The sequence below is a fragment of the Piliocolobus tephrosceles genome, chromosome 19 (assembly GCF_002776525.5).
Source record: "Piliocolobus tephrosceles isolate RC106 chromosome 19, ASM277652v3, whole genome shotgun sequence".
Lineage (NCBI taxonomy): Eukaryota > Metazoa > Chordata > Mammalia > Primates > Cercopithecidae > Piliocolobus > Piliocolobus tephrosceles.
Genome location: NC_045452.1, coordinates 4,933,108 through 4,951,732, shown reverse-complemented (window position 1 = coordinate 4,951,732; position 18,625 = coordinate 4,933,108). Strand labels below are relative to the sequence as shown.

Genomic DNA, 18,625 nt, shown 5'->3' with positions numbered 1-18,625 from the left:
ATATTTCTTGAATGAGTGGATAAACAAACATAAAGACATTCATTCATTTCTCCAGAGATGCTTGCTGAGCACTCGTGATCTGGGTGCCATGGGGATTATGAAGGTCGAATACTTCATTACTACCTCTTCTCCTTGCCCCAGGCTCATGGTCTGCAGGTAAAAGGATTGCATTGTGAGAGTGATTTGAGGCCAACATCAGGGAGACCTTTTGTGTGGATTGTTTTCTCTTCTTAGATAGAATGGAAATGTTCTCTGAGAGAAATCCTCTTGGATCTCTTCTTTTCTTATTTCTTTTCATATATTCTACTTGGGTTGATGGATTCTTATCTGTTCATCTCCACACAGCTCAAATGACCCCTGTGCTATAGAGCCTTTATTAACACCTGGATATTCCCTCTTACATTGTGTGCCCACCCTCCTCTGTGTACCACACCCAGATTTTTTTTTTTTTTTTTTTTTTGAGACGGAGTCTCACCCTGTCGCCCAGGCTGGAGTGCAGTGGCACGATCTCTGCTCACTGCAAGCTCCGCCTCCCGGGTTCACGCCATTCTCCTGCCTCAGCCTCCCGAGTAGCTGGGACTACAGGTGCCTGCCACCAGCCCAGTATTTTTAGTAGAGATGGGGTTTAGTAGAGACCGTGTTAGCCAGGATGGTCTTTATCTCCTGACCTCATGGTCTGCCCGCCTCGGCCTCCCAAAGTGCTGGGATTACAGGTGTGAGCCACCGTGCCCAGTCATTTTTTGTATTTTTTAGTAGAGACGGAGTTTCACCGTGTTAGCCAGGATGGTTTCGATCTCCTGACCTCGTGATCCCCCCATCTTGGTCTCCCAAAGTGCTGGGATTATAGGCTTGAGCCACTGTGCCTAGCCACACACCCAGATTTTATATGTATGGACAATCTGCTGTATTTGCCACAGATTTGTCTTCTGATAAAAATAAGAGTTAACAAGAAAACGTGCTCTTCATTACCCTACCTCCCTCACTCTCTTGAAGCTGGTGTGTATCTTTTTGTCCATGTTTTTTTATACCTAATTATATATCTGTTGTTAGTAAATAGTATATAGTTACATGAGTTTTAAAATTTTACGTTCTAAATATCATATAGTATGTAACCTCTTGCAGCTTGCTTTTATTTATTTTAGTATACTGAGATATAGTTACATCGATACAAGTACATCTAGTTTATTCATTTTAATTGCTTTACAGGGTTCTATGGTGTGAGTATATCATGCTTTTAAACTTTTTAGTATGGAAAATTCCCAACATTATTAAAATAGAAAGTATAGTGCACTTGCATATACTGAGCACTGGTTAGTCATTATTATTCATAATGCACGTCCACTCCCCCACCTACATTCTCAGTCATCCCACGTTATTCTGAAGCAAATCCTAGACATTTATATCACTTCATCTGTAAGTATTTGTTATTATATTTTTAAAAAATAAACTTTCCTAATGATGGCATTAAGGTTATTTATGCATTTTGGGTGTTATAAATGATATTATGGTTAACGTCCACCAAGAGGTTGTTTTATGTATACATGTGAGAGTTTCTCTTGTGTAGATTCCTGTAAAAGGAACTACGAGATCACAGAGTATGCACATTGCTAACTTTAAAATTTTTGTTTTCAGATTATTCTCCAAAATTATTGAACAATTTTATACTTTTGATAGCAGTGTGGGAATTCCTGCACGGCTGTGTCAGCCCTAAGTACAGTAGACTTAAATGTTGATGCCCATCTGAAAGACATGAAATGGTATTTCTTTGTTCTTTAAATGTTGTTTTTAATAATTTATAATTACTAGTGAGATTGAATATCTTTTTATGCCTATTTACCCCTTGGGTTTCCTCTTACGTAAATTGCCTGTTCACATAATTTGCCCATCTTTCTAGTGGTTTGTTTTTCTTTTTCCTATTGATTTGCAGTTTTTTTCTTAAGGTACTCTGAATTCCAGTCTTTCGTCTGATACATAATTTTCACCAGTTTTACATGCACATATTGTGTCTGTGTGCTTAGTTCTATTTCTATTTCTGTGCACCTTTGTGTGGGATATCTTTTAACTATGTGTATGGTATTTGTTTTACAGAATTTTAAAATTTGAATGTCAAATTTGTTAGTCTTCTCCTTTGAGGTTTGTGATTTTTTGAAGGGTAGGGGTACTTTTACTTCCCTCTCACAAAATTATATAAAGATCTTCTCTACAGTAATCTACTAGTTTGCTCTTGTTTTTCATGTGTCTGTATTCCATCTAAATTTTATTTTTGTTAAAAGATAAGGTAGGAATCCAATTTTACATTCCATACGCATGGCCAGTTGGTTTGTACCATTTTTTGAAGAGTCTGTTCTCTGTACTGACTTGTAAGTCACCTTCTTTCATGTTGGCTCTGTTCTTTTTATTGGCATAGGAGTCTTGTCTGTTCCTGACAATACTGAATTGTCTCAAAGACAATACTGAATTGTCTTTGAGAGATTTTGATACCTGGTGGGGTTAACCTACTCACGTACCTCTTAGTCTCTTGACTATTCTTGGCCTTTTCCTCTTCTGTAGCATTGTAAGATCAGTCTGTGATGTTTTGTGATGTCCAACCCCGCAACACAAACCCACCATCGGAATTTTGATTGGAATGACATTGACCTCACAAATTAATTTGCAAAAGAATTGTCATTTTTGTATGGTTGAGTCTTTCCAGTCGTAAATGTGGTATATCTCTCTGTTTATTTAGGTCTTATGCTTTCATGTCCCTTAATTCAGCTTAATAATTTTCTCTATAATAATTTTTTTCTTTCACTCTCATTTTTTCAAAGTATAGATGTAAAATTGTATATATTTTGTTAGATTATTGCTTAGGTTTCAATTGTTTTTGTTGCTGTTATAAATAGATACTTAAATGTCAGTTTTTCTATTTGATTTTTGTGGGCATGCAGGAGCATTAGTTTTTTAATAATTTTTTCTTATGCACAGTTCCTTTACTTACTACTTCTGTTCATTTTAGTGGGTGGTAGACTTGAATTTTCTATGTAGACAGTCATATCATCCATGAATAACTATTTTTTCCTTCCTTTTCAATCCTTATAGTTTTTTCTTTTTTTTTCCCCTTATATCCTTTGCCAGGGGTCACCAAAGCTTTTTCTGTAAAGGGACAAATAGTAAATCTTTGAGGCTTTGTAGGTTCTAGGGTCTCTGTTGCAACTACTCAGGGCTTCCGTTGCCTCAGAAAAGCAGTCGTAGATACTACGTAAATCAGTGGCTGCAGCTTTGTTCCAACAAAACTTGTGGATGCTAAAATTTGAATTTCATATAATCTTCATGTGTTAAGTTTTCTTCTGTTAATTTTTTTTCAATCAGTCATTTAAAAATGCAGACATCGTTCTTAACTCCCAGGCCTACAAAACAGATAAGGGCAGGATTTGGCCCATGGGGTGGTTTGCCACTTGTGATCTAGAACTCTGTCTCTCTTTTATAAATTCTAAACTACTCTTTCTTTAGTGATTATAGGTCCATTTAGATTTTCTCTTCTCAAATCAATTATATTGTGGTAACAGTTTTCACTTAGAGCATAAGGCTGTTCATGGTTTTTGCTTATACTTTAAAAAGTTCTGTTGTACCTCTAGTTATGCCCCTTTTTTCATTGCTAAAATAGTTTGTGATTTCTCCCTCCACCTTTTAAAAACCAGTCTTTCATGAGGTTTGTATAAATTAGTCTTTTCAAATTACTAACTATTGATTTATTGATCCATTGTTTCTTTGCTTTCTAGTTCATTACTACTTTAGTATTTCTTTTTACTTTCTTTGAATTTACTGTGTGTTTCTAACTTACTGAATTGAATGCTTATTTTAGTATTCACTCTTTTTTATCTTTTTTCTGTTATTTTTATTATTTTTAAAAATTTAGGGCCAGGCACAGTGGCTCACGCCTGTAATCCCAGCACTTTGGGAGGCTGAGGCAGGTGGGTCATCTGAGATCAGGAGTTTGAGACCAGCCTGACCAACAAGGTGAAACCCTATCTCTACTAAAAATAAAAAAGTTAGCTGGGCATGGTGGCAGGCACCTGTAGTCCCAGCTACTTGGGAGGCTGAGACAGGAGAATTGCTTGAACCCGGGAGGCAGAGGTTGCAGTGAGCCGAGATCGTGCCACTGTGCTCCAGCCTGGGTGACAGAGCGAGACTCCATCTCAAAAAGAAAATTCGTTTTCTTCTCAGAGGTCTTCCTTGATTTTATTCTCTTTTTTTTTTTTGAGACAGGGTCTTGCTCTGTTGCCCATGCTAAGAGTGCAGTGGTGCAGTCACAGCTCACCGCAGCCTGGACCTCCTGGGCTCAAGCAGTCTTCCTGCCTTAGCCTCCCACATAGTTGGGACTACAGGTGTGCACCACCACGCCTGGCTAATTTTTAAATTTTTTGTAGAGATAGGGTCTCACTTTGTTGCCCAGGCTGGTCTCAGTCTCCTGGGCTCAAGCAGTCTTCCCACCTCAGCCTCCCAAAGTGCTGGAATTACAGGCATGAACTGCTGCACCCAGCCAGTATTCACTTTTCTAATACACGTATTGAAGACTATAAGTTTTCCCAAACACATCTTTATCAGCCTCCCATATGTTCTGATATTTGGTGTTTGCTATTTTTGTGTAATTGATTTCTAATTTTATTGAATTGTGTTCAGCTGAGGATATAGTATGTCTTATATCTAGTTTTTTGGTCTTTGTTTAGACTTGCTTTTCATCCAGTTTTGGCAAAAACCTCATGGATGCTTGAAAATAATGTGTATTTGCTAATAGTTGGGCATAACAATAGCTGTCGGCTCTCATATTCGTAGATGTAACTTGTTTACTATGTTGTTCACATCCTCTCTGATCCTCATTTATGTTTTGTCTGAGGGAGATTCTCTTAGCCCTAGTGGGATTTAACATCTCATGTTATAATTTTTTTTTTTTTTTTTTTTTGAGGCAGAATCTCGCTCTGTCGCCCGGGCTGGAGTACTGTGGCTGGATCTCAGCTCACTGCAAGCTCCGCCTCCCGGGTTCACGCCATTCTCCTGCCTCAGCCTTCCGAGTAGCTGGGAGTACAGGCGCCAGCTACCTCTCCCGGCTAGTTTTTTGTATTTTTTAGTAGAGACGGGGTTTCACCATGTTAGCCAGGATGGTCTCGATCTCCTGACCTCGTGATCCGCCCGTCTCGGCCTCCCAAAGTGCTGGGATTATAGGCTTGAGCCGGCCATAATTATTTTTTATAAATATTTATCTAACTTTATTCTCTCCATTGGAATCTGAACTTCTAAAAAGCAAGGACTATGTCATACTATGTCTATTATAAGAAAATATTCAGTAATTTTTCATTGAGGAAATGAATGACTAAATAAATGAGTGAAGTTCCCAGGAGGCAAATAATATCTTCTTCTGGTGGCTGGTAGAAACTGGCTAGGTGTGCTAGAAGAAAGGCAGCTTGGTAAACCCATCAGGAGGCTCCTGCTGGGCCCAGAGGTGGGACCAGAATAGCTCCTATTAGGATAACAAGACTTTTCTGGGAAACAGGTATTTTTGGAATCAAGTCATGCAGGAGCCCAACAGACATAGCCACCTCAGGTTAAAAGAGTTGATAGAGTGGTGGTCTGTCTGGGGCCCTGCTGTGAAAGAGAGGCAGTGGCTACAGGCCCTCACCTCAGGCATCTCTTCTGCCCACCACAGGTACGAGTACTCCAAAAGGAACTGGCTGCATCCACCTCTGAAGACACACACCCTTACAAGGAGGAGCTGGAGACAGCCTTGGAGCAGTGCTTCTACTGCTTGTACAGCTTCCCCAGCAAGAAGAGTAAGGCCAGGTACCTGGAGGAACACTCAGTCCAGCAGGTGAGGGTGCTGCAATAGCCTCAAGGAAGAGAGAAGCAGGAGCTGTAAGCTGTCTTGAAGGATGTCATATTTGTCAACAGTCATCTTGGCAGTCCTGCTTGGAGTTGCATGAGAAGGAGGAGAGAAGACGGTCTGATGGAGTCTTCTCTTCTCAAAGGACAAGGGTTTTTCTTGCAAAAACTTATTTTCATAAATGTTGACTAACATTCAACTAATGTTGGCTAATACGTAGAGCCAGGTATGGTGGTGCACACCTTTAGTTCCAGCTGCTCTAGAGGGTGAAGGTAGGAGGATTGCTTGAGGCCAGAATTTCAAGGCTGGAGTGCACTGTGATTGCACCTGTGAATAGCCCTGGCTGGCAGAGCAAGACCCCATCTCTAAAAACAAACAGCAAACAAAACTACCCTAAAACCAAAAAATGTAGCATGGCAATTATCGATAGTTTATTTCCGTTTTGGATATGAATAATTCTTTAGAGGTTTTCCATTTTTGTATTGTTTTGGTTTTTAGAGTGCTATTGAGTGTATTATCTAATAACTCCTCAGTACTGTCAGTTATGTCTGATCTTAGGGATTCCATCCACTAAAATGTAAGCTCCTTAGGACAGAGCCCCTGCTGTGGACCCCAAACCTAGGGCCACCCTCCCTGGAGTCAGCCCTCCTTCAATAATTTGTCTACCAAGTGGAGAGGGTCTGTCGCTGGCCGAAGGTCCCCCCGCATCATGGAACCCACCCTCTGGCTCAGCCATGTGGGCTTATAGAGCGCAGCTTGTAGTTTCCAATGTCTGTCTTTCTGCAGACCAGCCTTATGCTTTTCAGACACTATAGTGGGCATGTGGTGTTTTTTTTTTTTTTTGAGACGGAATCTCACTCTGTTGCCCAGGCTGGAGTGCAGTGGCATGATCTCGGTTCACTGCAACCTCTGCCGCCCAGGTTCAAGCGATTCTCCTGCCTCAACCTCCTGAGTAGCTGGGATTACAGGTGCCTGCTACCTACCGCACCCAGCTAATTTTTGTAGTGCAGTTTTTTTTTTTTTTTTTTTAAGTATAATGGGGATTTGTTTTAGGCTCTCCAATACGCCATAACCTCATTTACATTGGACAAAATGTGTTTCTATGGAGGAATGTGTTTTTCCCTTTTCATTTACCCTGAATGTGTTATGAATCTGCCTTCTGTCTTTTTTTCAAGGTGGATCTCATATGGGAGGATGCCCTGTTTATGTTTGAGTATTTTAAGCCCAAGACCCTTCCTGAATTTGACAGCTACAAGACCAGCACCGTGTCTGCTGACTTGGCCAACCTGCTGAAGAGAATTGCCACCATTGTGCCTCGCACGGAGAGGCCAGCACTTAGCCTGGACAAAGTCTCTGCCTACATTGAGGGAACTTCAACTGAGGTGGGCCCACAACCTTGAGGAGGTGGGGGACCGGGCTGGGTCACACTCTTCCCCTCTGCCACTGCTGTATATGCTCCTTTGCTTCTTTTTCTGCTCTGTACCAGACGGAGGGGCAGAGGAAGCTGGAGAGTCTGTCCTGTGACTAAACAGTCCTGGGTTTACTGGTCACATCTGAGTCTTTGACTTCACCTCCCCTCATACTTTTCCTCTCACCTGCCAGGTACCCTGCCTCCCAGAGGGTGCTGACCCCTCCCCTCCGGTGGTGAACGAGCTTTACTACCTCCTGGCTGATTATCATTTCAAAAACAAGGAGCAGTCCAAGGCCATCAAGTTCTACATGCATGACATCTGCATCTGCCCCAATAGGTCAGTGACCAGAGTATGAGGTTAGGCTGGCTGCAGGGATGACTGGGGTAACTCCAGCTCAGCAAGCTCTTCAGTGGGCCACTTTGGGGTTTCCTGGCCCATTGCAGAGACCAGGGAAAAAGGAATGAGAGGATGGTTTAGCACTTTGCCGTTGTTAGGAAAGGCAGGTTTTCCGTAAAAAGAAGAGCAGAGGAGAAGGCCTCTTTTCCAAAGTCCTCTGGGAGGGTTATTGGTAAAGGATTATTAGAGAAGGTACAAGGTGTCCATCTGGACCCTGGTGTGCAGGGCAAGGAGGCGCAGCCTGGCTCCATCTTGTTGGTTTTGTGCTGCCTACTTTCACAGCCCCAGGATGTGTACTCTTGCTGCTTCCACTGCAGGCTTCTTAACTATGGTTGTCTTCTTGGGGACAAGTAATAGAAAAACTCAAGCCAGAGTTCTCTTTTTCGCTCTGGTGCAGTGCACTGTTAGCGGTAGCGATTATCATGATGGTGCATGTAGGAGAGCTCATTGCACATGAAGCTCGTGCTCTCTTCCTGTGGAGCCCTGTTTGACTTTCTCTTAAAACGTAGTGATTGCGGCTGGGCGTGGTGGCTCATGCCTATAATCCCAACACTTTGGGAGGCCGAGGTGGGCGGATCATGAGGTCAAGAGATCGAGACCATCCTGGCCAACACAGTGAAACCCTGTGTCTACTAAAAACACAAAAATTAGCTGGGTGTGGTGGCAGGCGCCTGTAGCCCCAGCTACTTGGGAGGCTGAGGCATGAGAATTGCTTGAACCTGGGAGGCAGAGATTGCGGTGAGCTGAGATTGTGCTACTGCACTCCAGCCTGGTGACAGAGCGACACTCATTCTCAAAAAAAAAAAAAAAAAAATGTGATTGCCTGGAGCCTCCCAAGGGGCCTTCTACATTCGTGAAGTCTGATACACTTGATTAAGAGGGAATATTTTATCATACCTAGGAGGTAAGCCTTGGGTGAAGGTCAAAAGGAGGCTACCCACTGTGGCTGACCTGTGTCTAAAGGGTTCAGAGTAGCATCTGTAGGCACACTTCCTGGAAGGACTCAGAGGCTAGGCTGTGATAGCTGCCCTTGAGCCATGGGTGAGCACAGAACCACCCTAACTCAGGGCAAACCAGAGAATTCCACCTCATCAGAATCCATCCGGCCAAGGAGAGAAGGGACTGGGTGTGAGTGGAGAAGCCAGTTTGCAAGGCTTGTGTAGCTTGTATGAAAGGTTCTCACAGAACTTCTTTTGCTTAGCCTGTGTTTTCTTCCAGGCAGGGAGCCATGTGGCAGAGCCCTGGCTGTCCTCTCGGGGTGACTGGGAACCAGTGAGATAGAGCAGCCCTATCTGTGCTCAGTCTGGCTGAGTGCTCACTGCGCCACAGTAAGGGTTTCCTCCTCTGTTCCCCTACTTCCACATCTGAAAAGTGAGGGTGATAGAACCCACCTGTATTTGCATGGCACCTCTCACCTGACAGCCCTGTATTCAACAGAATGAAGGCTCATGGCAGCTTAGCTGGGCGTCCTTCCAACCTTCATATCTCCCTGTTTAGAGGGTATCAACCCATCAGCCTGGCCTATTAGGCAACCCTGCCACAGAGGCGGGGTTTCCTGTGGGATTGGCCCCAGTGCCAGGAAAGCCCTTGATGGCTTGATCCTGGGCTCCAGGCCTTGGCCACCTTCATTCTGGCCTTAACAGGCAGGTACCAGGCGAGACTTGGTGCTTAGTCTGGTCTTCTGTGCTAGCAGTGCATTAAAGACGATTGGATGTGGAAGGGTGGCATCTGTCCGTTTGCTGCCATTTCTGTTCTTTGTACTAGCATTCATCAAATCCCAGACTATCAAGTGCCCAGAGATCATCTTTGTCTTGGTGTCTCTGTGGCCATTCCTCCTCTCAGACAGGTTTCTGTGTTCTCACTATCAGTTTCTTTCAGGTGGTGTCAGAATGGTAGGGTCTCATGTGGTCCCTCACTTTTCATTTTACTGCTGAGAACTGAGCTGGAAAGGGCAGGGTCTGCTCAGGGAGACAGAGCAGAAGGAGGTAGAAGCTGGGTTGCTGGGGTCCTGAGGTCTCTGCTGCCCATGCTTCTGGTTGGCAAATGTGCTGATGGCAGGCTCTGCCCACACAGAAGTAGATAAGGTCACACCTGGCTGAGGGTCTTCCTGGAGCTTTGGCTGGACCACTGCTGACTTGTCTTGTAGAGCACTCCTTTTTCTCTCCACCAGAGCTGTTCTGTAGGCAACCCCGCAAAGCAGGGGAACAGAGTCCAGGAACTCATCCATTAGAGCAGCTACTGCATGCCTATGAGGTGCTGAGTGATTAAAATACATTTTGTCTCATAATGCCCACAGCTGTTGAGGTAGGTCTTCTTAGCCCTGTGTCACAGGTTAGGAATGAAGGCTCAGAGACATGGCTGGTCTAGGTCATGGTCATGGCATTAGTGAGTGTCAGAGTTGGGCTCTGAGCCCTGGTGTGGAAAGACAGTTTCCATGGTGTCCATTTGCCTGTCCACTAGCCTGTCATTATCTTCCATGCTTTTCATGTAGTAGTGTTTTTAGCTGGTGCTTTTGTTACCACCACAGGTTTGATTCCTGGGCAGGCATGGCTCTGGCCCGGGCCAGCCGCATTCAAGACAAGCTGAACTCCAATGAGCTGAAGAGTGATGGGCCCATTTGGAAGCATGCCACGCCCGTCTTGAACTGCTTCCGTCGGGCCCTGGAGATTGACAGCTCCAACTTGTCTCTATGGATTGAGTATGGCACCATGTCCTACGCCTTGCACTCATTCGCCTCACGTCAGCTGAAGCAGTGGAGAGGCGAGCTGCCCCCTGAGCTCGTGCAGCAGGTGAGGAGGGGGTGCTGCAGATGGGCCTGCCATTCTTTTGTCCAGACAGAGTGCCCTCAGGTCAACGAAGCTCTGTCTCATTCGTACTTTATTCTTGTCCACACTTCCATGCTGGGAGCTCACTGATGAATCTCCTCATGAAGCTCAAGCCATACCATGGTCAGTGACAACTTGGTCCCTGGTCTTTGGACACCCAGTCTCATGTAGACAAATTTAGGGACAGGCTCTTAGACCCAGCTGGTCAGCCATTAGTTACAGTGTAGTTGAGAGATAAAGAGGGGAGAAGTGTTGGCCACCAGAAGTAGCTATTTCTTCCCTGTTCCCTCAGAGGAGCTTGTTGGGTCCTTGTAAAATTTTTCAGCTTAGGTTGGGATTTTTGAAGTCTCTCTTGGTAGGGGGTTACCCTAGTGCAGGATGCCGAGTCTGGCCCTTAGGTCTCTGTTCAGTAGGGTACCCTTGGCTCCTTGAGATGGAAGTAAAGGAGCCATACTGACATGTTTAGGCTAGTGCAGCGGTAGCAATAGTGCAGTAGCACTGCACCCTGGAAGAGGATAGGGGAAAGAAGTGGCAGCACCGCCTCCTCTTCAACATTGCCATCTTAAAAAAAATTACTCTTGGCCGGGTGCGGTGGGTCACGCCTGTAATCCCAGCACTTTGGGAGGCCGAGGCGGGCAGATCACAAAGTCAGGAGATAGAGACGATCCTGGCTAACGTGGTAAAACCCCGTCCCTACTCAAAAAATACAAAAAATTAGCCGAGCATGATGGCGGGCGCCTGTCGTCCCAGCTACTCGGGAGGCTGAGGCAGGGGAATGGCGTGAACCTGGGAGGCAGAGATTGCAGTGAGCTGAGATCACGCCACTGCACTCCAGCCTGGGAGACAGAGCGAAACTCTGTCTCAAAAAAAAAAATTTACTCTTAAATCTTATAAGGGACACAGGCTTCTTTAAATCAGTTACAATATTAAGGGCAAAGCTCATATCCCTCTGGCTGCCCCTACTACCTCAAAAACAGACTTGTTTCTTTCCAGACTGTAAAAAAAGTACTTTTTATACATAAATATGTACTCCTAGAAAAAAACACCACAATCTAAATGCTATCACACTGTATATGGTACTCAGCTTCCTTTTTCACTCAGCACCACGCTGTTCTAGCCATGATAATTCCTGTGCATCTAGTACATTCCTTTTAACTGCTGTAACCCTATTTTATTGTAATTGTCCTGCACAAAATTCCCTTGTGGGATTCTGTTTGTGCTGTGGTGGACCCAGAGTTGGGCAGGCTGGGGACTGAAGCTGCTGCCCTGGGATGCAGAGCCTGACTCCCCAAGGGGCCTTCCCTGTAACAGCAGGAGCAGCATTATCCTCTGCTGGGACTCAGTGGGCTGAGCTGATCATAGTCCTTGGATTTTGTCCTTCATCTCCCGCCAATGATGGCAAATGAGATTGGCAGAGTGGGAGTTTTCCAGGAAATAAATAGGGTGAGAAGTCAGCGTTCCCTTTCTGCCAATGGCACTTGTTTGTGGAGCTTTGTTTGTAGTGGTCTCCCCAGGAAGGGAGCAGGGAAGTCAGGGAGTGGGTAAGGAGACTGACCTCAAGTTTCCTCACACTTTTTCCCCTTGCTTTGTTCTTTCCTCCGCTTAGGCTCATAGCCTTTGGGACTGAACTCATTGTTGATCTTATGGAAGCCATTGGCCCAGGAAGCTCAGGTCCTGAAACTGGGTTCCCAAGCCATCTTGCTGGCGTGTTAGGGTGGCAAGAGAGACATGGAAATCCACCTGCAATGCAGATGTCCCGACAGGGAGGGAGGGAAGGTAGGGGGAAGTGTTTCATAGTTGCCAAGGGTGAAAACTGCCTTGCAGAGCTATCTTGTGCCTCCTGGGTTCTTTCCACCTCTGGAGGGACAGCTTCCAACCCTGGAATGTGTCACGGGGACACAGTCCCCTGATTGCTGCTTTTCCATCTGGATTTATTGTGTCTGCAGGATGGGCTGCAGGACACATGTTGGCAGCTGTTTGAGCTGCTGTGTGCTTCAGCTTTTGCTTAGAAACTCCTCAGAGGTGGTGGTGTAGGAGAACAAATACTTTCCCCGTGATGTCAGTTCTCAGGCAAGGGGAAAGACTTTGGAGCCAGAGCTTTCTAGCTGTGTGACCTAGAAGCAGTAACCTGACATTCCTGTTGTGGTTCCTTCTCCAAGGCAGTATTGTGAGAGTTCATTGGGAACACCTGCCATCAGCCATTTCCTGAGCACCCCATATGCAAGGTGAATGAGGTGCCTATTCTGCTCTGAGGATGGCAAGGTAGTGAGATGGTGTCTAGTAGAGCTTCTGAAACACAGCAGACCCTCAGTGACTATCCCTCCTGTTCCTGTCTGAGGTACTGTGACTTCCACACCACAAGGACAGGGACATTGGCATTGTGCCCTATATGGGGAAGGGGTGGGGGCTTCGCCTCTTCCCAAGGGTCTGCATGGTACCAGATGCCAGCCCAGATGGGACTCTTCACAGCTACCCTTTCTTTCTTGGCAGATAGCTGTTACAGGTGCCAGTGGCAGAACAGGGTGGGCAGGGGGGCTAGTGAGTTGGTCCAGGTCACACAGCTACAAAGCAATTCAAGTAGAAGGATATCCTTTTAGCCATCGCCTTTTCCTTCAGCACATTTGCCACAGAAGCCCATCTTGGAGGAACAGAAGCCCATCTTAGAGGGTGTGATGGAGTTACTTGGTTGGTCCCGTGTTTGGCCCTGCACTGGGATCCTTTCCACTGTATTTCACCCATTGATGATCTCCCACTTCCTGTGTGGTCATTTTTATTTTTTCCCCTGAGAAGTGTGTAACAGAGCAGTGGGTAGCACATTGCTCCCTTATTTCAGTCCTGGGGCTGTTGCTGCAGGTTTTCACATAAACAAGCACCCACTGGACAGACATCCAAGGGCAGGCTCAACCTGGCTAGATAAGAACATGAGGCACCTCCTACAGGCCGCAGCAGCTGCCCTTGCCAGAGACTAGTGCCTGCAGCCTCTTCCCCTCTCACTGGCCCCTGAGGTCAGGCAAGAAGAGGTTTTGGCTTCCCTGCCATTGATCCAGGACCACAGAGAGGAGGGATCAGAGACCTGGGCTGCTCACAGCAGCTCTGTGGGCCCGCACAGGCAGGCTTCTCTCTAGCTTCCAGCCCAGAGTTCTGGAATGAGGGGGCATGAGTTTGCCTGGCAGCTGACCAGGACTGGAGAGCAGTGCTCTCCAAGTTGGAACGCCTCTTAAAAGGTGATCCTCTGTGCTAGCTGTTTCCTTCCCTCAGGCTGTGAGAGGGTGGCTGGAGGTGCTTGCTGCAAATGCAGACTCCCAGTCAGTGGGTCTTAAGTAGGACTCAGGAATTTGCCCTTCTACAAGTACTCCACATCTGTCTTAAAAAGCACAGAGAAGATGGTGGGAAGTCCTGTTGTACCCCAAGGGTATACACCCTCTCCTGTGCAGTGGATTGAGGTGCTAAATACATGCCCTCTTCAGTGCTGTAGGGCTGGGTGCTGAGTGTTAGTAAATGTCCTCTCCAATGCTGTGGAGCAGGGTGCTAGGTGAATCTGCATTAGGTGCTGCAGGGGGAAGCAGAAAAAAGTACCCTGGTTGACATGAGGTGACCTGAGTTTAAGTCCTGCTCTGTGCCTTGCTTGGTGTGTGCTTTTGAGAAACCCTTAGGCCTTTCTACACTTCAGTGCCACTAGCTGTGCAATGGTGAGGGCATTTCTGTGTCTTGGTTGTTGAGAGGAGTATAAACTTGCAAATAGGTCAGCAGAGCTTTGTACAGGAAAAAGTCTCATCCATGAGTAGGTTCAGGCATAAGGCCAGCCCAGTCGCATGATCTTCTTACAGATGGAGGGCCGACGCGACAGCATGCTGGAGACAGCCAAGCACTGTTTCACATCAGCAGCCCGCTGCGAGGGTGATGGTGATGAGGAGGAGTGGCTCATCCACTACATGCTGGGCAAGGTGGCTGAGAAGCAGCAGCAGCCACCCACCGTTTACCTGCTGCACTACAGGCAGGCTGGCCACTACCTGCACGAGGAGGCTGCCCGCTACCCCAAGAAGATCCACTACCACAACCCACCCGAGCTGGCCATGGAGGCCCTGGAGGTGACACCATGCTGGCCCAGGGTGGGGAAGCAGGGCAGGGACAGGCTGGTTTCTCTATCTCCCTGGGCATGGGGCTCAAGGTTCCAGTGACTGCCCTTCAACCTGCTGCAAACTTATCCGTGTTGAGCAGCTTCGTGTGCAATTGAATTAAAACATCATTTCCTCTCTTTTCCCAAGGGGTGTTTGTCATCCTTTCTGGGAGAGATAATTTTGTTCTTATCTCTCAGAAGAAAATTGTCTTTCCTCATTAAGAACCTGACCTTGGTGATGACAGTCAGTGCCACATAGCATCTCCCAGGCCCAGGACATTCACACCCTGTAGCCTGACAGGAGGGAGAGCAGGCGCCCTTGCCTCCAGGGTGCAAACGAGACATCCAAGGCCCCAGCCTGTGCCCAGGCTACCCAGGTTGGCAGGGGCTGAGCTAGGGCGAGCAGCCTGCTGTCTTGACCCCCAATTTGGGATCTTCTGATTGTTGTTCAAGAAAAGAGAAGTTCTTTACTGCCTGGATTTTCTCTCATGGTTTCCAGAGTGTTTCTGATGAATGCTGTCACTGTTGCTCATAGCAGTCTTGTGAGGCAGGCTGGGAAGCCATGATTGTCGATTTTGTAGGCAGGAAAACCAAGGACATGGTAGAGATCTAGATGTCCACCATCTGGTTCAGCCCAGGACTTGAAACTTCTGAAGGCCCTGTGCACCTTGGCTTTGCCTTTTCTGAGGCTATGTGCCCAGTCTCTACCAGTCCCACGTGTCCAGCAAGCCTCTTGGAGTGTGGACAGAATCTGTTACTTGCTTTTTTCTGCCTTTGTGATTTTTTTTCCTGATTATAAAATTAACATGTATTTGTGTGTGTGTGTGTGTTTGTGTGTATGTGTGTGTGTGTGTGTGTTTTAAAGAGATTTAAACAACTCAAAAGTGTACAGTGTGAATGTGAAGGCCCCTAATGATTCCAGTATGCCCCTCCATAATCCCTAATGGTTTACTATGTCCCCGTATATCCAAATTTTTTCCTATTAACATATAAATATGTAGTAACATTTTCTTATGATTTTGCAGCTTGCCTTTTCGCTGGACAAAATGTAATGGAAGGTTTGGTGAGCTTCCCTGCCTGCCCTAGTGCCCTGTAGTTTAGCAGGGCATTTGTTTATCCACACAGCCCCTTGATAGGTTTAGTTTCCTCTCCACTTCTTGCTATGACATGGCACAGGTAGTGCGTGTCTTTGTCCTTGTAGCAGGGAGCACATCATGATTATTTCCAAGGACTAAAGTCCAAAGGTAGAATTGCCAGGTTGTTTAACATTCTGATCATCAATGGCTACTTGCCCCAAGGTTGTACTGACCGATGAGAGTGTTTGCTTTCCCTCAGCCATATTGATGAGGTTCTCTTTTTAATATTTGCTAATTTTATGAGCAAACAAAAATGTCTCATTTTGGCCAGGTGTGGTGACTCACACCTGTAATCCCAGCACTTTGGGAGGCTGAGGTGGGTGGATCATCTGAGGTCAGGAGTTCGAGATCAGCCTGACCAATATGGTGAAACCTGTCTGTTCTAAAAATTAGCCGCGTATGGTGGTGGAGGCCTGTAGTCCCAACTACTCAGGAGGCTGAGATGGGAGGATCACTTGAGCCTGGGAGGTGGAGGGTGCAGTGAACTGGGATTGTGCCACTGTACTCCAACCTAGGTGACAGAGTGATACCCTGTCTCAGAAAAAAAAAAAAAAAGGTATGATTTAAAAAAAAATTTTTGGGGGCCTGGCATGGTGGCTCACGCCTATAATCCCAGCACTTTGGGAGGAGTTTGAGATACAGAGCTGGGGATCTCAGAGACTAGTGGGCAACATGACGAGACCCCCATCTCTACAAAAAATAAAAGATTAACTAGGCCTGGTGGCATGCGCCTGTAGTCCCAGAAACGTGGAAGGCCGAGGTGGGAGGATTGCTTGAGCCCAGGAGGTTGAGGCTGTAGTGATCCGTGATCATACCACTGCACTCATGGTCTGGGTGATGGGCCCATATTCACTGGGCTCATGGAGAAGTGTGGAAACACAGCTTCCTGTCGAACACTATCGCAGCAGCAGCAGCCTGGCTGCTTCCATTCGCAGCCCTGGGTCACCTGTCCTTCCCTGTCATAGTGCTCATGCTGTCCACCTGGGGGCATATCCCTTGGAAGAACTCCACTTTAGGGGTGAGAAGGCTAAGGCCCAGAGGAGCGGTGTGACTTGCCTTAAGTCACCTGCAGGAACAGAGAGGTGCTGGGCCAGATGCCCACTGAGCCCAGCATTCTCACATGGCACCTCTGGGAAGCCACTGAACCTGTGTGTGGCCCTCAGGAAGATGATGTCAACTCTGTTTTTCCTCCATGTTTTTTTCTTCAGGGTTTGGCCTCTGCTCCTGCCTGATAGAGCAGATGAGCAGGCAGGATGGTAGCCCCGGGGGTCCCAGCAGCTTCCAGATGAGGAACCAAGGCCTTAGATGTGTGGCCCACCCTCCCCCAGCATATGGTGCTGACTCCAAGGAGAGCAAGCACACATAGTTAATTTGGGGGGCATCCCATTCCATGCAACAACTGTAGCTATGTGACTTTGAGTCAGCTGGTATATGTGTATATCTTGCGTTAAAAATGACATTTCTCTGAAGATTTTAACCCTCTCCTGACAAAAATTCTTTTCTGCTATTGTGCCTTCATTCAAGATACTTTACCCACCACTTGGATGAACTTTACCAGTTGAATGCTTTGCCCTCCCCCAAGTTTGGCCACCTGATTGTGCATGGGTGCCTCGAGTGGTTTCCTACATCTAAAAATGGAGTTGCTGGGCCAATTTCTTTGGGCTCCATAGGTGGACTAGAGGTGGAGGGGCTCTGGATGTGAGCCCCCTCTGTCTGCGATGCCCCCTCAAGAGTGCTGCCAGCAGGTGTCTCACCTGGGTGAGGGGGGCCACTTAGCCAGGGCCTGCAGTGAGCAGTTCTCAGCCCTCATACCACCCACTGTGCCCTCCAAGTGGGAGTCTGCTTCACACCCATTCCTGTGTGAGAAGGTCAGGGCATACCTGGGTTTAACCTGGCCCTGGGCATTCCTGGCTGTGGGGCCTTGGGCAGCTCTTCGCCCATTGTAACTTGAGGAATGTGGTAAGAACTTGAGGAAATGGAGGAAAGCACAGGGCCCAATGGATGCAATGGGCTGCCTGCCCACCCATCCCCCTGCCACACCCACGGGGAAGACGTTTTTGAGGCCTGTAGGTGCCTGGCTCTGCCCAGGGCCTGGGCTATAAACAGAAATCCAACCTAGTCCTTGTTTCAGGGAGTCCAGAGTTCAGTGGGGAGACAGATGTAGAGACTCACTTTCTATGGGTACCCACTGAAGGGCACAAAGAGAACAGCAGCACTGTGGCGGGAGGCAGTGCCCCAGTGAACGGAGCTGAAGGGTTATCATAATGAGTGGTTATTACTCTCATCTCACTACCATGTGCCTGAGTTACTGGGTAAACATTGAAGCTGGAATGCTGACAGTATACATTTTAATTTTCACAGCTTGTTTTAAATTAGTTGTAGGATGGCTGGTTTAAAAGCTAACAAAAATAGGCAGTGTGTGGCAGCCTGTTGCCCTGGTCATGGGCCCATTTCCAGTGTGGCTGACTGGCCTGTGGAACAAATCTTAGCAACTGGGAAGGCTGCTCACACCAGAGGTGTCATTCTCCTAGGTGTACTTTCGGCTCCATGCTTCCATCCTGAAGCTCCTGGGGAAGCCTGATTCTGGGGTTGGTGCAGAGGTCCTGGTCAACTTTATGAAGGAGGCTGCAGAAGGACCCTTTGCCAGGGGCGAGGAGAAGAACACACCCAAAGCTTCAGAAAAGTGAGTAGCACCCTTTAGGCGACCTCTAGCAGCTTACCCCATCTGCATCCCAGATGGCTCATTTACTGCAATGTGTTGTTCAGAGGGTTGCTACACAGTAAAGAGTAAACTAGAACTCATGGAGTCCCTAGGACCCATCTGGAAACTCCCATTTGCTGGGCCAAGGTATTTCTGTTGAATCTGAGAAGGAGAGGGTGAGTGT

At 46.8% G+C, this 18,625-nt stretch overlaps 1 protein-coding gene across 8 annotated transcripts in view; it reads left to right on the top strand.

The window, feature by feature from the left end:
- The window catches only part of CABIN1 (calcineurin binding protein 1), a 170,680-nt gene that overhangs the window by 67,514 nt on the left and 84,541 nt on the right, over positions 1-18,625 (top strand). For 7 of the 8 annotated variants that reach the window (XM_026448420.1, XM_026448423.1, XM_026448421.1 and 4 more), the window contains 6 exons: positions 5,681-5,842; positions 7,030-7,236; positions 7,457-7,602; positions 10,190-10,451; positions 14,315-14,575; positions 18,272-18,423. In XM_026448420.1, coding sequence (XP_026304205.1) covers positions 5,681-5,842; positions 7,030-7,236; positions 7,457-7,602; positions 10,190-10,451; positions 14,315-14,575; positions 18,272-18,423 — 1,190 coding nt within the window. The remainder of the gene's footprint in view (positions 1-5,680; positions 5,843-7,029; positions 7,237-7,456; positions 7,603-10,189; positions 10,452-14,314; positions 14,576-18,271; positions 18,424-18,625) is intronic. The other variant, XM_026448427.1, reaches the window with a different exon arrangement.